At 41.0% G+C, this 19,348-nt stretch overlaps 1 protein-coding gene across 1 annotated transcript; it reads left to right on the top strand.

Moving 5' to 3' along the window:
- Positions 1 to 105: 105 nt before the first annotated feature.
- Positions 106 to 17,614, top strand: THBS1 (thrombospondin 1). The gene is made up of 22 exons (XM_026090638.1): positions 106 to 265; positions 446 to 537; positions 1,278 to 1,855; positions 2,396 to 2,471; positions 2,745 to 2,941; positions 3,132 to 3,257; positions 4,846 to 4,939; positions 6,167 to 6,340; positions 6,737 to 6,913; positions 7,260 to 7,433; positions 7,616 to 7,743; positions 7,862 to 8,014; positions 8,557 to 8,775; positions 9,324 to 9,431; positions 9,821 to 9,980; positions 10,371 to 10,489; positions 12,429 to 12,663; positions 13,071 to 13,298; positions 13,434 to 13,705; positions 14,130 to 14,227; positions 14,354 to 14,493; positions 15,223 to 17,614. Exons 2-22 carry the CDS (start codon positions 471 to 473, stop codon positions 15,228 to 15,230), a joined length of 3,531 nt encoding a protein of 1,176 aa, XP_025946423.1. The 5' UTR covers positions 106 to 265; positions 446 to 470; the 3' UTR covers positions 15,231 to 17,614.
- The last annotated feature ends 1,734 nt before the right edge of the window (positions 17,615 to 19,348 follow it).

Below are 19,348 nucleotides of genomic sequence, written 5' to 3'. Positions count from 1 at the left end.
ACGGCGCCGCTGATTGGCCCGCCGCGCTCTGAGGAATGCGAGCGACCCTTTAAAGGCGCGCGCGGCGCCCGGCGCCCGCAGTGCGCCAGGCAGGGCCGGCGGGACAGCGCCGCCGACCGCCGCCCGCGCACCCCGACACCGACCCGCCGCCCGGGCTTGCCGCCGCCCTCCTTCGCCGGGACAGCCGGGGGATATTAGCCGCTGGGTGCCCGGCGCTGCGGCCCCGCCGTGCCCTCGGGATCGCGCCGGCCCGCTTTCCCCGCAGGTAAGTGCTGAAGCGGCTCCTGCCCCGCCGGTGCCCTTCGGAGGGTGACGGCGGGCGCCTGTCCTGTCCCTGCTGCCGCCCCCGAGGCGCTTGGGGAACTGCTGGTGCCGGTGCTGTGAACACCGGGCCACTGGATGCGGTGGCAGCTTGGTGACCTTCTTCCTTCGTGATTGTCTCTAGGTTGGTTCAGAGGCAGATCTTTGCCATGGCGCCAGCGGCTGTTCTCTTCCTCCTCTTCATGCTCAGTGCCTCTGAGGCCAAGCGGGCCGCAGGTAAGACCAGCCTCAGTGCTCTGCATCTGCAGTTTTGTTACTCTGAGTGGTCATAGAGGTGCGAAAAGAAAAGGATTCTTGGTATCTGGGTAGGCAGATGAAGTTGTGCTCTGCGCTGAAGAGCTCCAGAACTACCAGTGAACAAAAATGTTAACTTAAGCACTATCTAATTATGGGTCATGAACAGGAAACTTCTCCTGGCATGGAATTTATAGAACCTTCAAAAGAAAAGTGTAGAGACCCCAGGACTTCAGAGCATAGCTTATCCACCTCTCTGTGGTAGGCAGAGAAGAGGAATCTAATGTAGGAACTAGCTGGAGAAGGAATAGGGCAGTAGGCTGATGTATTGGGGGCCACAGAGAAATTATCTTGCTTGCTTTTACCCTGCCTGACTAAGCAAGTGCTCTTTGCAATATCCCCATACTAGGATACAGCAGCCTGGGCTGTTGAGGCGCCAAAACTGCCACTACCTTTGTGCATCAGGCAGCAGGTACCTGGCACTCCTGTGCCCACTGGCTCCTTTACAAGAATGCACATGTACTGCCACACAGCAGCTCCTGGTGGGACTGTGGTACTGTCACAGCTTCTGTCTGTGCTCTAGCATGAGACTCTTCCTTGCATTGAATGGAACTTGAGCCAATGTGCTAAGTAGTCCCAGAAGATATGCACTTAACTCAGTCTCTTCTTGTCCCTTGCTCATAGTCTGATATATCCGATTGCTTGTTCTGATCTCTCTGCAGAGTCAAGGGGAGATGATAACAGCGTGTTCGATCTCTTTGAGCTCATCGGCTTTATTCGCAAGGGAGCTGGGCGCCGGGCACCCGGGGTGCACCTGGTAAAGGGACCAGAGTCCTCCAGCCCTGCTTACCGTATTGAAGATGCCAGTCGCATCCCAGCTGTCCCTGACAACAAGTTCCAAGACTTACTAGATGCCATCCATGCTGAGAAGGGCTTCATCCTTCTGGCCACTCTCCGGCAAGCCAAGAAGAGTAGAGGCACACTGCTGACTGTGGAACAGAAAGATGGCTCTGGTCATGTCTTCAGTCTAGTATCCAATGGCAAGGCAGGCACCCTGGACCTGAGCCTTTCTGGTGATGGCAAGCAACAAATAGTGTCAGTAGAGGATGCCTTGCTAGCTACAGGACACTGGAAGAATATCACCCTGTTTGTGCAGGAGGACCGGGCTCAGCTTTATGTGGGGTGTGAGAAGATGGAGAATGCTGAACTTGACATCCCCATCCAGAACATCTTCACTAGGGATCTGGCCAGCAGTGCCAGGCTCCGTATTGCCAAAGGGGGAGTCAATGACAACTTCCAGGTAAGACTTTCACTTCCATTTTGGCTAGTATTTTCAGTCATCTGCCTTGAAGGTTTATCAGCTGCTCAACCAGCCCAAACATCTACAGAGATATAGCTAATATGGTAAAAGAGGTGCCACCACGAATCAGTTCTTGTACATCTGATATGAAACATCTCTAAAGTCACTACATTTTAATAATGAGGCTTAAATGAAGCACAGATTTGCAGGGTTAGAACTTCCTACAGCAATAACTAGGCCATGAAGCTTCTGAACAGGTAGTTGTAGCTTCATTACTCAGCTTATTATACAAGCTTCTGAAATATGTGGGTTTTTTTCCTTCCTGTGTGGAGAGTTGCCAGGTCCTTGTGGTGAAGGATGAGAATGTCAGGAAGCAGGGCTTGTTCTTGTTGAGGAAAATGTTTCACCTTGACGTCTGTCTGATGTGAATTACTCTTAATGATCTTATGTGAAGTTGTGTCTAGAAACACTTTCCATGCAAGTTACACTTCTTCCCCTTGCTGTTGCTGCAAGTAGCTGTAATTCTTTCTCTCTCCACAGGGACTGCTGCAGAATGTGCGGTTTGTGTTTGGAACAACTCTGGAAACTATCCTGAGGAACAAGGGCTGCTCCAGCTGTAAGTCTGCAGTCTCTTTCTGAATCCAGTGACCTATTAAAAACAAATTCCTCAGTATGTTAGGAAGACAAGTTGAGACAGAACTCAGAAGTATGCTAACATACAAATCCACATTGCATAAGAAATAAGATTCATTTTCTGCAGGCTCCCTAATGAATCTGGTAACAGCTGTTTAGCAGATGTTACCTTGGAATGATAAAGAAACATGGTAAAAAACTACCTTGGATTTTTTTACCCTGGCATTTACCTTATGTGTGTATTGTTGTCTCTTAGCCACTAGTGCGATCATTACATTGGACAACCCCATCAATGGTTCCAGCCCAGCTATACGTACTAATTACATCGGCCATAAAACAAAGGACATCCAAGCAGTCTGTGGTTTTTCCTGTGATGAACTAACAAACATGTTTGTGGAACTGCAAGGGCTACGGTCCATGGTTACAACACTTCAAGATAGAGTGCGCAAAGTGGTGAGTGCTGGTTAAATTCACGTTACCTTTCATCAGCTGATGCTTAGTGGGTGAATTCTAACTTGCCCTTTGTGTGCCTGGATGAACAGTAATAACTTTACTGTTGTCTGGTCTATCAATTTTGTGGAAAAGGCCGTTTTTCTGTCTTGAGTTCTAAGTATCTTCTCTCTACTCCCACCCCCCACTTAAGACTGAGGAAAATGAACTGATTGCTAAAGTGGTCCAGATCACTCCTGGAGTGTGCATTCATAATGGAATCTTCCACAAAAATAAAGAAGAGTGGACTATTGACAGCTGCACTGAATGTACTTGCCAGGTAAGATTCCTCATGTTCATAAATCCTCTGTATGTAAATTCATGAGCTGAGATTAACAGATATTTCCATAATGACATTTTTTGTCTGAAAGAGTGAATCCTACACAGGAATAGGCATACGATAATACCGACAGAAGTACTCTGCTTGTATCTCGTCCTACAGGACTCTCTGGTATGAATGCAGCTTTCATACAGTGTTATGATGGCAGCATTTTAGAAAGATTATACAGAACATCACTCTGATACAACAGTTAACACGTCTGATTTCATGATTTGGGGAATGCCTGTGCTCTTTACATAAATCCAAAGTAAACTAAGAGGCAGCAGCGGAACAAACTTATGGTAGCTATCAGCTTTCCTCCCTGAAATACCTTGGATCCATCTTCTGTCCTCACTGAACCTCTTCCTGGCTTAAAAGGAAAAGACATTCTAGTACTCTGTAAAGGCTCTTAACAAACTTGCAACCTTTTTTCCCCTCTATATAACAAATACTTCTAGCTGTGTACCATTGGCTGTTACAGATTATATGCAACAGCAGTCCCTTCCAGACTTCAGTTTAGCTATTTGAATTCCAGCATCACCTTACAAGATATTTATGCTTTGTACTCTGCTTCTGTGGAATGCTGTAAATTACACTAAAATATACAGTTTCAGTTTCTTTAAACCTCATTGCTTGCTCCTTTTAATTTTGAGTATAGCAAAAGTGTTTTGGATTAGCAGTCTACCAAAGAGCAGGCTAATTTGCCTGCTTCTGTTTAGCGACTAAAAGCTGAATGTTTGTAAATGTGCCATCAAAGGTATCTCACTAAGCTCTACATCTGCTTCTATAGGTCTTTACATCTTTTGTCTTGTATTCAGCAAACAATATTGTGATTTCTGCCCCTGCTTTCCCAACCCTCTTGTTCAATGTTAGCTGTAGTCACCTTAATATAGTCACTTGCTTGGAGAAGAGGGGAGACTAAAATGGTAATCATGAGAGCGTTCTTCTGACCAAGCTGCTACCTTCAAGAAATAAAACTGCACTTTAGCTCTTAGTCAGTTTGGAGGTGGGTGTTCTTACCCTGCCTGCTTGACTTAAAGATCAAAAACCTCTAAGTATAAATTATGGATTTTATGGCTCTTGAGCCAAGTCTACTAAAATCATTTTATTTTTACCATATAATCAGCATAAATCCATATTAACAGACAAGAAAACTGTCTTCAAATTCGTGGTTTGTTTCCTTGAAGTCTGAAGGAATTATACTTGGGATATCATGTAATAGTCTTTGACTACAGCATCTTGTGGCTACCCTTGTTCAACTTCTGCTAAACCAAAATACTTCAACTCTTAACAGAAAAATAATTAAAGAATATGGAAGAGATGGAGAAAACAGGGATGGGACAAAGTTTGACTAAGAATACCTGGAATTACCCTTGCATTGTATCAGCTCTAAATACAAGAGTCTGTACACTAGATGTACTACTGAGTCTTTCCTAAGTGCTAAAGAAATTTTTTTTTTAATCACTTGATCTTTTCACCTCCAAGTGCAGGCTCCACAGTTTGTATTTACATTCCACTTGTTTATCATGATTCTCACAATTCTTTGTAGAACTCTGCCACTATATGCCAGAAAGTGTCGTGCCCTCTAATGCCTTGTTCCAATGCCACCATTCCTGATGGGGAGTGCTGCCCTCGATGCTGGCGTAAGTACTTAAAAATACCTCACGCTTCTGCAGCAGTTGGCTCTAGCTAGACACACTGCTCTAAAATGCACCACAATTAGATATAGCCTTACACCACTGGTGGAGTTAGGTTAGCCTGATGCCTCTTTGAGGTTAACTGCATGCAATTTGAAACTGAAATGACTATCCTTCACTAAATAGCCTATGGCATACAAACCTGCTATATTTACTTCTAACTGCCACTTCTCTACAGAATGACCACTGTCATCCTGAAAATTAGAACACTTCAGACAGGTTTTAGATCTTACTGCATTTCTGTAGAGAAAGTAAGGGTTTGGGGATTCTTTGGATCAGAGTCATTAAGACAAAATTCAAAAGGATCTCTGAAATTCAAAGAATACAGCACACAAAATGTAGGCAGAACAGGCTATGGAAGTATATTAGACAGCTCTAATATACTGTATTCACTAGTGAATGCCTTTCAGTAGTCTATGCCACTCCAAATTTCAGCAAGTTAAAATATTTCAGAGGACAATACTGTCTAGCTCTCCTTATCTGCAAAGTAGCTATGAATCAAGCATATTTATATACGAGTTCAAATGGGTTTCTGGAGGATTTCTATCCAGAAGCTTTATAACAAGGAACTGTAATTCTCAGATTTTTAAAATCAAGACTATGTGAATCTTTCAGATTCTAATTGCTTCTGTGGGTAGAGTTCTTTTCTCCCCAGCAAACATAATACTGCAAATTGTGCATCCTAATTAATCTTGATTGTGCTTAGAAAAGAGAAACCTTGCAAAACCGACCTCAAACTAGTTTTCGTGACTGAATGATGAACCTGATATCTGAATGATGAATTCAGAAAGGCTAGAAAGAGCAAACTGGCATAGAAAGTTACAAGAACACTTCTTGTTTTGACATAACTCATAACAATTCCTTTTAGAACTGAATGCAGGAAAAGTTCTTGTATACTAATTAGGTATCTTTGTGTCTTAAAGTAAGCTGGAAGTTGACAGAGGAAACTAGTCAATTCCTGTCTGAGCCTTTAGATGCCTGAAACACATAGGTGATGCATGTGGGCACTGAAACATTCTAGTTCATGGCATTTATCTTGTAAGAGAAAGGAAGATGCATGTAGTTTTTGAAGTGTTGTGTCCATTTTGTGAAGAGAGGAGTGGGAGAAAAGACTATGGAAAACGCATCCCTGCAATCTTACTCGGGCTGTAACAGAACTGTGCGCCTTTGCAGCTAGTGACTATGCTGATGATGGATGGTCTCCTTGGTCTGAATGGACATCATGTTCCGTGACCTGCGGGAATGGGATTCAACAGAGAGGGCGGTCCTGTGACAGTCTCAATAATCGCTGCGAAGGGTCTTCTGTACAAACTCGAACTTGCCATCTTCAGGAGTGTGATAAGAGGTGTAAGTACTTAATCTGCTCACACTGGTAATAAAACACAGGGTACTTTTATTGGCTTAATACTTAACAGCAAAGATTATCCTGCTAAGCTGTTCTGTCACAGAGATGGCATATTGGCTTCTAGCTCTACAGACCTTATATTAATCAGGTAAAAGGGACCAGATAGTTCATGCAGTACATAGGTATGTTTAGACTCTTCTCTTGAATCAAAATTCCAGGCAAGTTTAGGTGTGGGTTTTTTTAGTGAAAAAACAACTTGGTGGTCTGTGATGCTGTAGCTATCCAACATACTGAGTCTTTGGTACAGTTCTGGTACTGGCTACATTCTGTGCAACTGAAGTCTGTTCTTCAAAAGATCTATTATTAATAACAGATCTCTCTTTCTCTCTCCTCTGCAGTTAAACAGGATGGTGGCTGGAGCCACTGGTCACCATGGTCATCATGTTCTGTCACTTGTGGCACGGGCATGATCACTAGAATTCGTCTCTGCAACTCTCCAGTACCACAGCTGAATGGCAAACCTTGTGAGGGTGAAGCAAGAGAAACCAAATCCTGCCAGAAAGATCTTTGCCCAAGTAAGTATGTCCAGGTGATAACTACTGTTCATCAGCTTAAATAGTGAAATTCTTGAATAGGAGGTTGCTATATGATCTGTTTCTAGCAATCTTTTCCCTGTAAGTTAAGAGGCTGACTAGGTAAAACCTCACAAGTTAGTTTCAGRCAAACTATTTTCTACTGCAGTTGTGGTCTGACCCTTGCATGGAACCCACTAATTAGGGCTCACATTCTGTCATTTATGCCTGAACAATGCCTGAACTGCTCTCACTACAAAAGCAATAGTCCTTAGTCAATGAGCTTGAATTCAGTCCTACTACTGGTTTGTAAAACTGAACTTGTCTCCTAATTTCTACCTCTCTTCAGTTAATGGCAACTGGGGACCGTGGTCTCCATGGGATGCTTGCACAGTCACATGTGGTGGAGGACTTCAAAAACGTAGTCGTCTCTGCAATAATCCTGAGCCTCAGTATGGTGGGAAGACTTGCATAGGTGAAGCTAAAGGGACTCAGGTCTGCAACAAACAGGACTGTCCAATTGGTGAGTATCCCTTTTCCCATAAACATCTAAACATTGTTGTCAATCTTGAAAGCGCTAATTAAAAATTGTGGCAAAAGTCCCTAAAACACAAGTCTTAATTTTCAATTGGCATATTGCAAAACACAGTACTGTAGCAGCCTGGTAAGTGTCCCTCATCTTAACACTATCTGTTTGTCTCTCAGATGGGTGTCTGTCTAATCCCTGCTTTGCGGGAACCACATGTACCAGCTCCCCTGATGGCTCCTGGAAGTGTGGTGCCTGTCCTGCTGGCTACCACGGTGATGGTGTCCACTGCCAAGATATTGATGAGGTAAGAAGGACAGAGTCTGACTGAAAGGGAGCAGAAGAAAATGGGAAGGGAAAATAAAATCCCAGTGCTTTAAAACACTAACTGATGTTCTCCTCTTTCTCATACTCTTGCATTTCAGTGTAAAGAGGTTCCTGATGCCTGCTTTGTCTTCAATGGAGTGCACAGGTGTGAGAATACTGAACCTGGGTACAACTGTCTACCTTGTCCACCACGTTTCACTGGGACGCAGCCCTTTGGCCGCAGTGTTGAGGATGCCATGGCTAACAAACAGGTACTGCCAACTTGACATCTCTTCTGGGTTACAAATCCTCATGAAGTTTCTAGACAACAGAAAGCAGCTAAGCATTTCAAGGAAGAGGGAAACAGGACTTGGTATATTTGATAAAACACCATCCTCTGATTCAGAATAGGACCATTAAGCAATTCCAGTTGGAGCTCAAAATGAGTTTTAAAATTCCTGTTCTCAGCTACAGGAAGTTTCAGATGTTGTATTTAATTCTAGGAGAATAATTTCCTAAGTATTCACTTACGATCCAACAATATGTGACCTGAAGGTCCTTAAGTGCTTGGTCCCATTTGAAAATAAGAGGTTTGAGCAAGAGAAATAACAATTGGTTATTAGTAATTGGTGCTAAGACTGCTGCTGGAGTTCAGGAGTGGAGAGAAAGGAATGTATGAGAATTTTTTTTTCCTGATTGAAGGATCTCTGATCAGAATAGCCATATATTCTTCATGCCTTATTGGTGTATCTGGGGAAAAATGAGGGATTAAAAAGATGCTTCCAGTGGATTTACTGTCTGTGTGGTCTTCTAGGTTTGCAAGCCACGTAATCCATGCACAGATGGAACACATGATTGCAACAAGAATGCCAAATGCAATTACCTTGGCCACTTCAGTGACCCTATGTATCGCTGTGAATGTAAACCAGGCTATGCTGGCAATGGCATAATCTGTGGAGAAGATACTGACTTGGATGGATGGCCAAATGAGAACCTTGTCTGCGTTGCCAATGCCACTTACCACTGTAAAAAAGTAAGTTTATGCTGTTTTCCTGTCTACTGTTTTAACAGCTTGCCTATCTGAGTAACATACAAAATATTTTAGGCTTGAAGTGTAAAGAAAGCTGCTCTCTAATTAGAGCTATTAAATTACTCTCTGTGCAAATAAAACAAGTAAAATATTCCTCTGTGTAGGAGTACCACTGTCAAGGTGTGGATAGGAGTATCTTGGTGTTGCCTTAGACATTCCTGCAATATGGAGGAAAAAAAGCCTAAAATAATTATAAATATGTACTATAAATGTTTTAGGAAGAATGTAGTTTAGGCTATACCTGTATCAACTTTTCTCTGACAGATATCTACCTCCGGGGAAGAAAAAGAGGGTACGATCCTGGTATTAAAAGTGATTTGGACTATGGCTTCTAGACTTAACTAGTCAAACTGTTGTGAGGGTAAAACCAGTAGATTTGCAGTAAAATAATACTTGTATGATTGGCATATTATGATTATACCTTACCTACTAAAAACCCTAATGTAATTCATGCCAGCAGTAAACACATCTGTGTACTTTCTCCTTTCTAGGACAACTGCCCCAATCTGCCGAACTCTGGGCAGGAAGACTATGATAAGGATGGGATTGGTGATGCCTGTGACAATGATGATGATAATGATGGTATTCCTGATGACCGGGTAAGACAACACAAGAAACAGCCTTTGTGAATGTAGCTCTCCTGTTCCCCTTCCTAAAGCTAGGGTCTAGCTTCTGACCGTAATCTTAAGAGAGACCATAGGAAATTGCTGGCATTGACAGCTATCCTTGAAACTTTTATATATGCATAGCTATGCAGACAAAACCTTCTGCAGCTGGTTGAGCTTTGGAAATGAATCTTCATTTTTATTCAGCCATTCTTACACTCATGCAAGCAATGGGGTGTTTTGAGATGAAAGCATTTCAGTTTTAACTGTCTGTTTTCCTGCCTTTCACTTCTCCTTTTGTATAGCAGCATAAGCAGAATAAGGTCTCACTAAAGGTTTAACTTGAATCTTTTTAAAGCTTTACTGCTTTCTCCCTCTTTCAGGACAACTGTCCATTCATCTACAACCCACAGCAGTATGACTATGACAGGGATGACGTTGGTGACCGCTGTGATAACTGCCCCTACAATCACAACCCTGATCAGACTGACACAGACAACAATGGAGAAGGAGATGCCTGTGCAGTGGATATTGATGGAGATGGTATGTGTCCTCTAATCACACCTTTAAACTGCTTTCTAATCACAGATTGATCAAATGCTGCCTTACGTGGTACCACTCTCACCAGAATTTCATACCCAAAAAGACAAAAATTCACCTCTCTGCTTTCAGGACATAATGGCTATCAAAGTAACACAGCTAATGGAAAGTCACTTTAATATACACATTTGGGGACAGTTAAATTTTAGCCCTATTCTCACAGGCAGTGGGAACAGAAATGGGGGGCGGGGCAGCTAGTGGTGTGTCAGGATTGTAAGAGGGTCCTCATGCTTTCAAATATTTATCACTAATTGTGTGGTGGCTTTCAACAGCCCTTTTTTGTGGCATTTAGATCTTTGGGCTTGCATTCATGAGCTCTCCTTAATTTTGCAGGTGTCCTTAATGAAATGGACAACTGCCAGTATGTCTACAATGTAGACCAGAGGGATACAGACTTGGATGGCGTTGGAGATCAGTGTGACAACTGTCCACTAGAACACAATCCTGACCAGGTAGGGGATTTGCATTATACAGATGGTGGATTTGAATTATAGAAATATGGTTTCTTGTGTGTAGCAGATCATATTTTAATAACAAGTTACAGCTTAAATTTGACTTGTTATACATAGTTCTTGTTGACTTGCCAAGTGGTGCCTTTATCAGATGATACCATGTGCTCACAGTTCAAACAGCTGCTAGGTATTTTCTGAAAAGAATTCTAGTGAAGGTCAATGAGAGTATTGCATTTAATTATCTCCTAAACATTTCTTAGGTTTGTCAGATACAGTGATTCTCATACTAAGGATCTAAAATTCCTGGGAGCATTGCATGAAATTCAGATGGGTAGGGACTACCCTCTTCAGTATCCCATAGTGTAGCCAGGACACTTTTATCAGGCTGCTATTATACAGAAATTCTGTTAGTTAATCAAAACTTCCATCAATTAGAGATGGATTGCAGAAGCTGGCCACCTTAAAGTCCAGTTGCAATCTTTCTAGAATAGAAGCAATAGCCAAATGCCTCTTAAACATACTTCCAGGATATACTACGTATTCTAAAATATGTTAGGAGTAGAGTTACTTCTCAGGCATGATTAGGTCAAAGTATTAAATACAGCTTTGCATTTTACTTCTTACAAACACAAGGTTTATAACCTTTCTTTAACCTTTGTCCTTATGTCCAAAACAGCTGCATTTCAAAAAATCACTTGTCTACCAGTATAGTGAAGCACAGCTTGCTTTACTTTTCTAGGCAAAGGCATATTCTGACACTTGCAAAATTTTCTTACTTTAAAGTCTAAGGGGAATCCAGCCTCTCTCACAATTTGTTCAAAAACACCTGAAGACGGAAGTGGATAAAGCCTGTGCCATCCTGTCAAGTACAAGGCTATAAGATTAGTAGCTTCAGGGACATAACTGGAATGCTTGAAGGCTTAGAAAAGCTGCTGCAAATCAGTGGAATCTAGTATAGTACTGTCATCTAGCCTATAAACAGTGATACTTGAAGGATTTAAACTGAGATTATAAAATTACTTAATCTTATTTGTCACTCACTTGACTACTTTCCCCTGAGAGTGGAAGGTGGCTGAAGATCCATTCTAGTTTCTTCTCCATTATTTACAGGCAGTGCTTCTCTTTTAACACTTTGGAATCTTAATACAAGTCTCTGGTGGCTTTCAAACATTTTTTCCTCATCAAGCTGTGGAGGCAGAGATTAGATTCCAAACTGCAGAACTAGTAGCTATTGGAATTGTGTGGTATGCCTTCTGTCAGTACCAACTCCTGGGTCATCAGCAGTGTTGGCAAGACTACTTGACTAAACCTTGAGGCAGCCTCTGAGATAACTGGATTGTTTTCCTTATTTTAGAAACAGAGTAAGCAAATGACTAGCTAAAATATGTGATCAGCAGCTACAGAAGTTCATGCAGTCTTCGCAGACTGCTAAGACAATCGTCCTAACTTACTGATGAGTCAGAGGGCATGAAGAACATTATAGGCTTCTTTAAGAAAATTATGATATGGAGTGGAAGCTGTTAAACCAACACCTGGTAGACTTTGCTTTAATGCAAGTCTCCAATGACTAGGTATGGAATAGTTCTGTCCTTATCTGGTCCTTGGAACCAGGAAGCCCCCAGAGCAGGTGGGAGGTGAAGTATCCTGTGTCAAACATGCTAGATTCTAGTGAGAGAAGAGTCACATGGTAAAAGGAAAAAGAGGAAGAGAAGCTGACACCACACTGTTCTGCTGTGGATTCAAATTAAAACCAGGGCAATACCAAAGCAGTCCCAAGACAGTGAGCACAGGCAGCTTAAGGAAGCATGTATTAATTCTTACATCCATCTTAGCTCTTTCTAAAGCGAGCAGAAATCTCAATTAATTTGAGCTAAGGCTCCTATTTCTGTTATGTTTTTTTAAGTGGCTCTTAAATGTTCTTTATTTCTCCCTTTCATAGGAAGATACTGACTCTGACCGCATAGGTGATGAATGTGACAACAACCAGGACATAGATGAAGATGGTCACCAAAATAACCTTGATAACTGCCCCTATGTGCCCAATGCTAATCAAGCTGACCATGACAAGGATGGAAAAGGTGATGCCTGTGACCATGATGATGACAATGATGGTATCCCTGATGACAAAGATAACTGCAGACTGGTTGCTAACCCAGATCAAGCTGATTCTGATGGTAAGATGGCTGGTACCATAGTAACTTAATTTTAAGAGTCTCTTCCAACAGTTAGATACTATGTTCTTTTCATACTATTTTGTGCTGGACAAAACTTTCCAGTAACAAAGAAATAGATTGTCTGTACTGATGTTACAGTATTCAATAAAAGCAAGGAATAATTTAAAAATGACCACATACCCAGCTTATTACGAATGTATGAAATATCAGGATGGAGAGGAAGGGCACTTATACAGTAACTGATCTGGCAGCTGTAATGTGTCTGCCAGAAGTACCTGGGTAGTCAGAGCTTTGCAGTAAAGATTTCAATCCCATGTCGTAAGACTTTGAAGCAACTATGGTAACAAACAACTGCCAGTGCCTGATTTCTTGGAATTTGTCACAGTAAAATTGCTTACACCCTGCAGGTGATGGACGTGGAGATGCTTGCAAAGATGACTTTGACCAAGACAGTGTGCCAGACATTGATGACATTTGCCCTGAAAATGTGGGCATTAGTGAGACTGACTTCCGACGATTTCAGATGATTCCCCTGGATCCCAAGGGAACATCCCAAAATGATCCTAACTGGGTTGTTCGTCACCAGGGTAAAGAACTGGTTCAGACAGTCAACTGTGATCCTGGACTTGCAGTGGGTAAGGGAACATTTTAACTCTTACAGGCATTGTACTGTTGGCCAGGGCAGGGTGGAGGGACTGACAAATACTAAGAAGTTGTTTAAGCATCACAAAAAACAGGGTCTCAAACTTCCTTCTTTAATGCCCACACAGGTTTTGATGAATTCAATGCTGTGGACTTCAGTGGCACATTCTTCATCAACACAGAAAGGGATGATGATTATGCTGGCTTTGTCTTTGGCTACCAATCTAGCAGTCGTTTCTACGTTGTCATGTGGAAGCAGATCACCCAGTCTTACTGGGACTCCACACCAACCAAAGCTCAAGGCTACTCAGGTCTCTCCATCAAAGTTGTGAATTCCACCACAGGTCCAGGAGAACATCTTCGTAATGCTCTGTGGCACACAGGAAATACTCCTGGCCAGGTAAGAATGGCACTTTGATAAACCACTTTTCTGCACTGCAAGGCAGGCTATCCTTCCAACAAGGTAGACACAAGTCTGCACATCCCGATCAGGATAGGATAGGCTTCTTGGCAAAGACAAGAAATAACTTTGTAATTATCCTCAATCATGCRAAATATTATATAAAGTTAACAGGAGTACACACTGCAGACAGGGTCTCCAGCACAAAGGAATGCCTTGTTTCTGGAATACTGAAGTACATTCCCATTTACATATTTAAAAGTAAATGTAAATATAGCTAGTTTCAAAAGACCCCATTTCAGAGCCTACTGACTAACTTTAAATCTTTACTCCTCATAAACAAACAATCATCAAGACACTTTTATGCCAAAATAATGGCTAAGTTATCTCAGGGCTGTGATTAATTAACAATATTTTCTTGTAGGTGAGAACTTTGTGGCATGACCCTCGTCACATAGGCTGGAAAGACTTCACAGCATACAGATGGCGTCTTAGCCATAGACCAAAGACTGGCTACATCAGGTGAGCACCATGCTTTTATCTGAAGTAATTATCAAAAACTAAAAATGATTTGTCTTAAACTAGAAATCTGTAAAGATAAACCCAACAGAGGCTTGTCAAAGATAACTTAATGATGTCTTTTTGTAGAGTTGTAATGTATGAAGGGAAGAAAATCATGGCAGACTCAGGACCAATCTATGATAAAACCTATGCTGGTGGTCGGCTAGGATTATTTGTCTTCTCCCAAGAAATGGTGTTCTTTTCAGATCTTAAATATGAATGCAGAGGTAAGGAGGACATTTTATTGATGTGACTTAACTTAGCTGATTACTTAGCCTCCATTTAAAAAAAAAAAATTCTTTTGAGAAAGCTGCTTTAAAGACAGAATGGGACAGATCAAAAGAAAAGAGCTAAATGTCATTTTGTGGAATAGTTTGTTCGTGATCTTTCATGGCTTGATTTTAAGCAAGTTCTGCAGGCATACACAGGACACTGTTTTGCTAAACTCTACACTGTTAGAAGTTTGTATAAAATCTTAAGTATATTTCTATCCTGCTATTTCAAAGGAATAGGAATACATGTTAAGATATTTCTTTTCTGGAACTGGAATTACTCTTTCAAAAAAAAAAAAAGAATGAATCAATACAGATGACAGTCTAAGATGAAAATGCAGAATTCTGACTCTTAGCAAGAAAGTCTCATCTCATATGCAAATAAACTGTAATTTGCTTACAACCAAGCAAATCAGAAGGTTGTGCATGCATTGCACTCTTGCAGTTCAGAGGCAATATGTGCATATCAGTAGATCCATGTGCCCAAATTTTCCTTAAATTGTGATTTCATTATGAATGGTTACATAAAGTAGATTCTGAAGTTTAACTCAAAGTACAAAAGCACTTTCAGGATCCTTTACCAAAATGTTCTTTACAAATGTCTTTAGGCATTAATCTCTAGACATAATCATGCTTAATAATACAGAAATATTAGATATCTAATATTTCTCATTCTTTCCACAGACCCATAATCACAAGGTTATTGGATCCAGAGACTATTTAAAAATGCTGGTATTGCACCTTCTGAAACGTTTAGCCTTACAAATCCTGGGACCATTATATTATTCCTTCCTTTCTTCTTTCTGCATAAATGTGGACTCAAAACACATGACCTGCCTCAGGAGAATGCTTTTGAGAGAATGAAAGTGAGAACATACTTGGTATCTGACCTCTGCTGGAATGGAAGGAAACAAATGTCTCTTGCAAATAAGAATTGTCTTCATTGAACAAGCACACTTCTTTCAGTAGGAAAGACGTTTGTTTTGCTGTTTATCACAGTGCGGTGTCACTGCCTCTCTAACTGGAGGTCCCATGGAGTAGCATTTTGTAAAAAGAACATCTTTAGATGTGCTGTGGACTACTTAAACTAAAGACCTTTCATTGTGTGGGGAGAAGAGGTTTTTGGGTGGGAGGGTGAATTCTAACCCTTCTTTCTTTAAGGGAGGGGAACAATTTTTTTTAATGGGGTTTGTGCTACCTTGGTTTACATCTATTTAACTTGGAGAAATGATTATCCTCTTATTTTTCACATCTTTCAGATGAAAATGCAGGCTTTGATTTTTGGGGGGCTGGGGTGATGAGCTAGATCAGCTGCTCTATTATACAGGACAAAACAGACATCCTAAAACTGATTTCCATGGTGGGAGGGGGGAAGAAGATAAAAACTGGCACACTGGATCACACCAGCTTTGGGAGAACTGGGATTCACAATTAGATTCTGTCTTTGCCTGGTTAGATGCAGATCTTTCTTACTATATCTGAAAGAAAACATTTAAAGGTGCCAGAGAGCACCACCATCTCAACTAGCACTGTGCTGTTCTTCAGGGAACCAGCATGTGCTTCATATTTTATGGTTAAAAAGGCACAAAAAACAATAGCAATGAAAAACATTCCTTTTCTACATGCCATAGATGCTTTAAACCCCTCACTTCTTGGGGAGGGGAAGGGGCCTGTAGATAAAATACTTAAATTGTAAAATATTTATTTTTACCTATCCTTGATGTTATAATGATTGAGAGATTATTGATTAAAACAAAGAAATGCGTCAAGACTATCCACCTAATCATTGTTACAAGTCTTCATGACTGTAAGATTGTAAATACAGATTATTTATTAACTCTGTTCTATACTGAAACTAGAGTGGTTTTTTAGTTGAGAAAAATCTTGTTTGGACCAGATAGTGGCGATGTCTTTGCTACAAAGAGCAATTTTCCCATAAAGGATTTGAGGCACAGGGAAAAGTGGCAGGGTGGGGAATGGAATGTTTTGTTTTTCTCAGTCTGAGCTCAGTGTTGGCTTTTCCTTTCTTTGTGCAAGGCAGTTGGTAGCCTGGCAGGCAACTATTCTGCAGGGTTAAAGCTCAAGTCCTCTTAGAGTGTAGCAGTTCCTGTCTCTCAACCATAGTGTTAGAGATGAGCGAATCCCTTTTATGTTCTTAGCAGTTAGTGCTGTGAAATGTCTGCAGTGCTTTACCACTGGTCACTGTGCCTGTCACAAAAACAGAATATCTGCCCTGAGGAGGCTGCAGAAAGAGGCATTATGACCACAATCAATATCCATTCAAATTTTGCTATTTGTGTCACTGCACGGTACACATTGTAACCAACAATGTGCAGCTACAAAAGAAGGAGTTCTTTACAGACTAGACAGGATTTCAGGAGCTCCTTGTAGAAGAGGGAGAGGGCTTGATGTACATTAACAGATGACTGTTTCCCCAATGGAAGGGGCAGCATCCTTATACCTACAATATTTCCTCCAAAGGAATATTTCCTCCAAAAAGGAAAGAAAATGAACACAGTGAAAGTTTTACGTACAAATATTACCTCATTGTTGTGTGACTGAGAAAAACCTTAGGATCAAGCAGAGTTCCAATGTCTAACAAACTTTAAAGCTACTGTAGTACTAAAAAGTTAATGCTGTACATAGTCAAAAATTCTTTGCAGAAAAGTGTATTCCCAGTAAGGAAATGGCATTGGAAAAAACGCCAAATACAATTTCTAATGTTGTGTTATATTTTTTTCTGTCATCTTGTAGACCATTGCTTGTATTTTTATAAATTATTTTTCTCATTGCCATTGTTAGTTAATCACATAATGGTGTAGATATGCTATTTAAATAATTTATCATGAAATGCTACCTGTAGAGTTAGTATTTCTATTTTTATAAAATGTTTGCACACTGAACTGAAGATTTTTTGCTTCCCTCTTCCCCATGTTTTTGCTAGCATAGTTTTCTAAGAATATGCTTTTTTGTAAACATTTTTAACCATTTTCCATTTTAAAGCTGTGTAAGTAAGTTGTACAATAAAGCTTCTTACATACAAGGAACAATAAACCACCATGGACACTTATATTTACATCTTCCTGATCTAGTTTTATTCATTCTTTGTAGTATTTCCATGAATCAGTAATACACTAATATATAGCGCATTCATACCAAATCAGCCTTCAAAGGAAGACATCTCTACAATCTCTGCAAAGAAACAATGATTATCCTGGAACAATAACAAGGCTGGGTCCACCTGAAATTTCATCCCACATGTAACTGCAGAAGTACTTTCAGATGGACGTGCAGTTAGGTAGCATGGACCATCAGCAAATTTGATCCTGGAGTCATCACTGAGGATTCATGTGAGTGTAGACACAGCCACACTGTCCTTCATGAAGCTAAAAGGCAAAACAACTTTTCAGGAATTTTAATCATTACCAGCCAGGCCTACCTCACCTTTCTCTTCCATTCATATGCAAGATATTCTCCTAACAATATCAATTCTAGAGAGAGTGCTAGAGTAATTGAAAAGCTGATGAGGCAGCACTAAATCAACTGCTGGAACACACTGCTTAAAATAAAAGCAGTAACACTAGTTTCTCAGTCTTTAGTTATGATATTCATTTGTGGCCTGAGCTCTTTAGCAAAGCCAGGGGCCACAGGAAGAGTGCTACATATCTACTGCCAAGAAGTGCATTTAAGGGGTCTTGCAGAAATACAAACTTAATCTTTGTATCTCTTTCTCCTGAAGCAAATTCTGCACTGGCATAGATTTAATTTAGCTTTACACATTCACAGCTTTTATTTTCCCCTTTCAACCTTTCCCTCACATAGCTGCTGAGGAACTGAAATGACAATTAAGTTTTACTTATATTTTTCCTTTCTGAAGTGAGTATTTGGTGTTCTATAACATGTTACAATTGGATCTCCCTCTTCCTGTTCAAAATCATGTATATATATTATGCATATATATTTATATGTATGCTATACATATTAAAGCTTCTTATAGCTTCACAATGATGTAGCACAGGGAGGGTGTTGAAGGAACTCCAGCTCCTTAGATGTGCAATGTCAGAAGACAAATCATAAATTATGCAGCCCTGATAATTTCTCTGGTAGCAGCCCAAGCTCCTGAACATCTGGCCCATGAGCATGGTCAGGTCAACTCAACTTCACAGATCTCAGCATGTATCAGAAAATGGTGCTCCGGTCTAGTGACTTTTTAGTGTAGAACCATTCTCCCTCCGTTTGGATTGTTCACAAGAAATGACAAAGGACAACACAACGCACAACTCCACACTTGCAGCAGTGCTAGCTGGTTAAAAGGGCCTGCAAGCACGCTGTATTATTTTGCTAGGACACACATGAAGAGAAAAATGGAAGTTGTCAGATCTCTACCTGCAGATCCTCACTAAGTTATGCAAATTACAACTGGGCTGCCTTGCTCCACTGATTACAGAAAAGCTCTGTATTTAAATAAATTTGGGAAGAACTGGCCCATACTAACCTAAAGGAAAGGGAACACCTGCAAATACAAACAGCAGTTCATCCCATGCTGCCAGCTTTCTCTTTCACAGGACATTGTGGAGCAGGCAGGGCAGGGGTAAAATGGAAACAAAGGGAGTTATGGCAATAGAGGGGTAGCTGGCTCTGGCAGGCTGGCAGTCCAGAGGGGACTATTGACTCACTAAAGAAAAAGCAGATTGGAGCAATGGGGGAGGGGGAGGGGGGAACAGCTAAATAGGATTTAGGGGTCCTGCAGCAGAATGGGGAGAAGAGACTTTTGTTTTGTTCTGTTTTGTTGTTTTAATTACAGAATTAC

Source organism: Apteryx rowi, unplaced genomic scaffold (genome assembly GCF_003343035.1).
Source record: "Apteryx rowi isolate R43461 unplaced genomic scaffold, aptRow1 scaffold_865, whole genome shotgun sequence".
Lineage (NCBI taxonomy): Eukaryota > Metazoa > Chordata > Aves > Apterygiformes > Apterygidae > Apteryx > Apteryx rowi.
The sequence above is the reverse complement of the archived record's forward strand: the minus strand, read 5'-3'. Positions and strand labels throughout refer to the sequence as shown.

What these genes read in the sequence shown, in the direction of transcription:
- THBS1 (XM_026090638.1), top strand. Translation starts at nt 471, where the DNA reads ATGGCGCCAGCGGCTGTTCTCTTCCTCCTCTTCATGCTCAGTGCCTCT. An exon ending in GCACTGAATGTACTTGCCAG is followed by an intron (nt 3,258 to 4,845) that starts GTAAGATTCCTC and finishes AATTCTTTGTAG; the next exon opens with AACTCTGCCACTATATGCCA. An exon ending in GTGCTGCCCTCGATGCTGGC is followed by an intron (nt 4,940 to 6,166) that starts GTAAGTACTTAA and finishes GCGCCTTTGCAG; the next exon opens with CTAGTGACTATGCTGATGAT.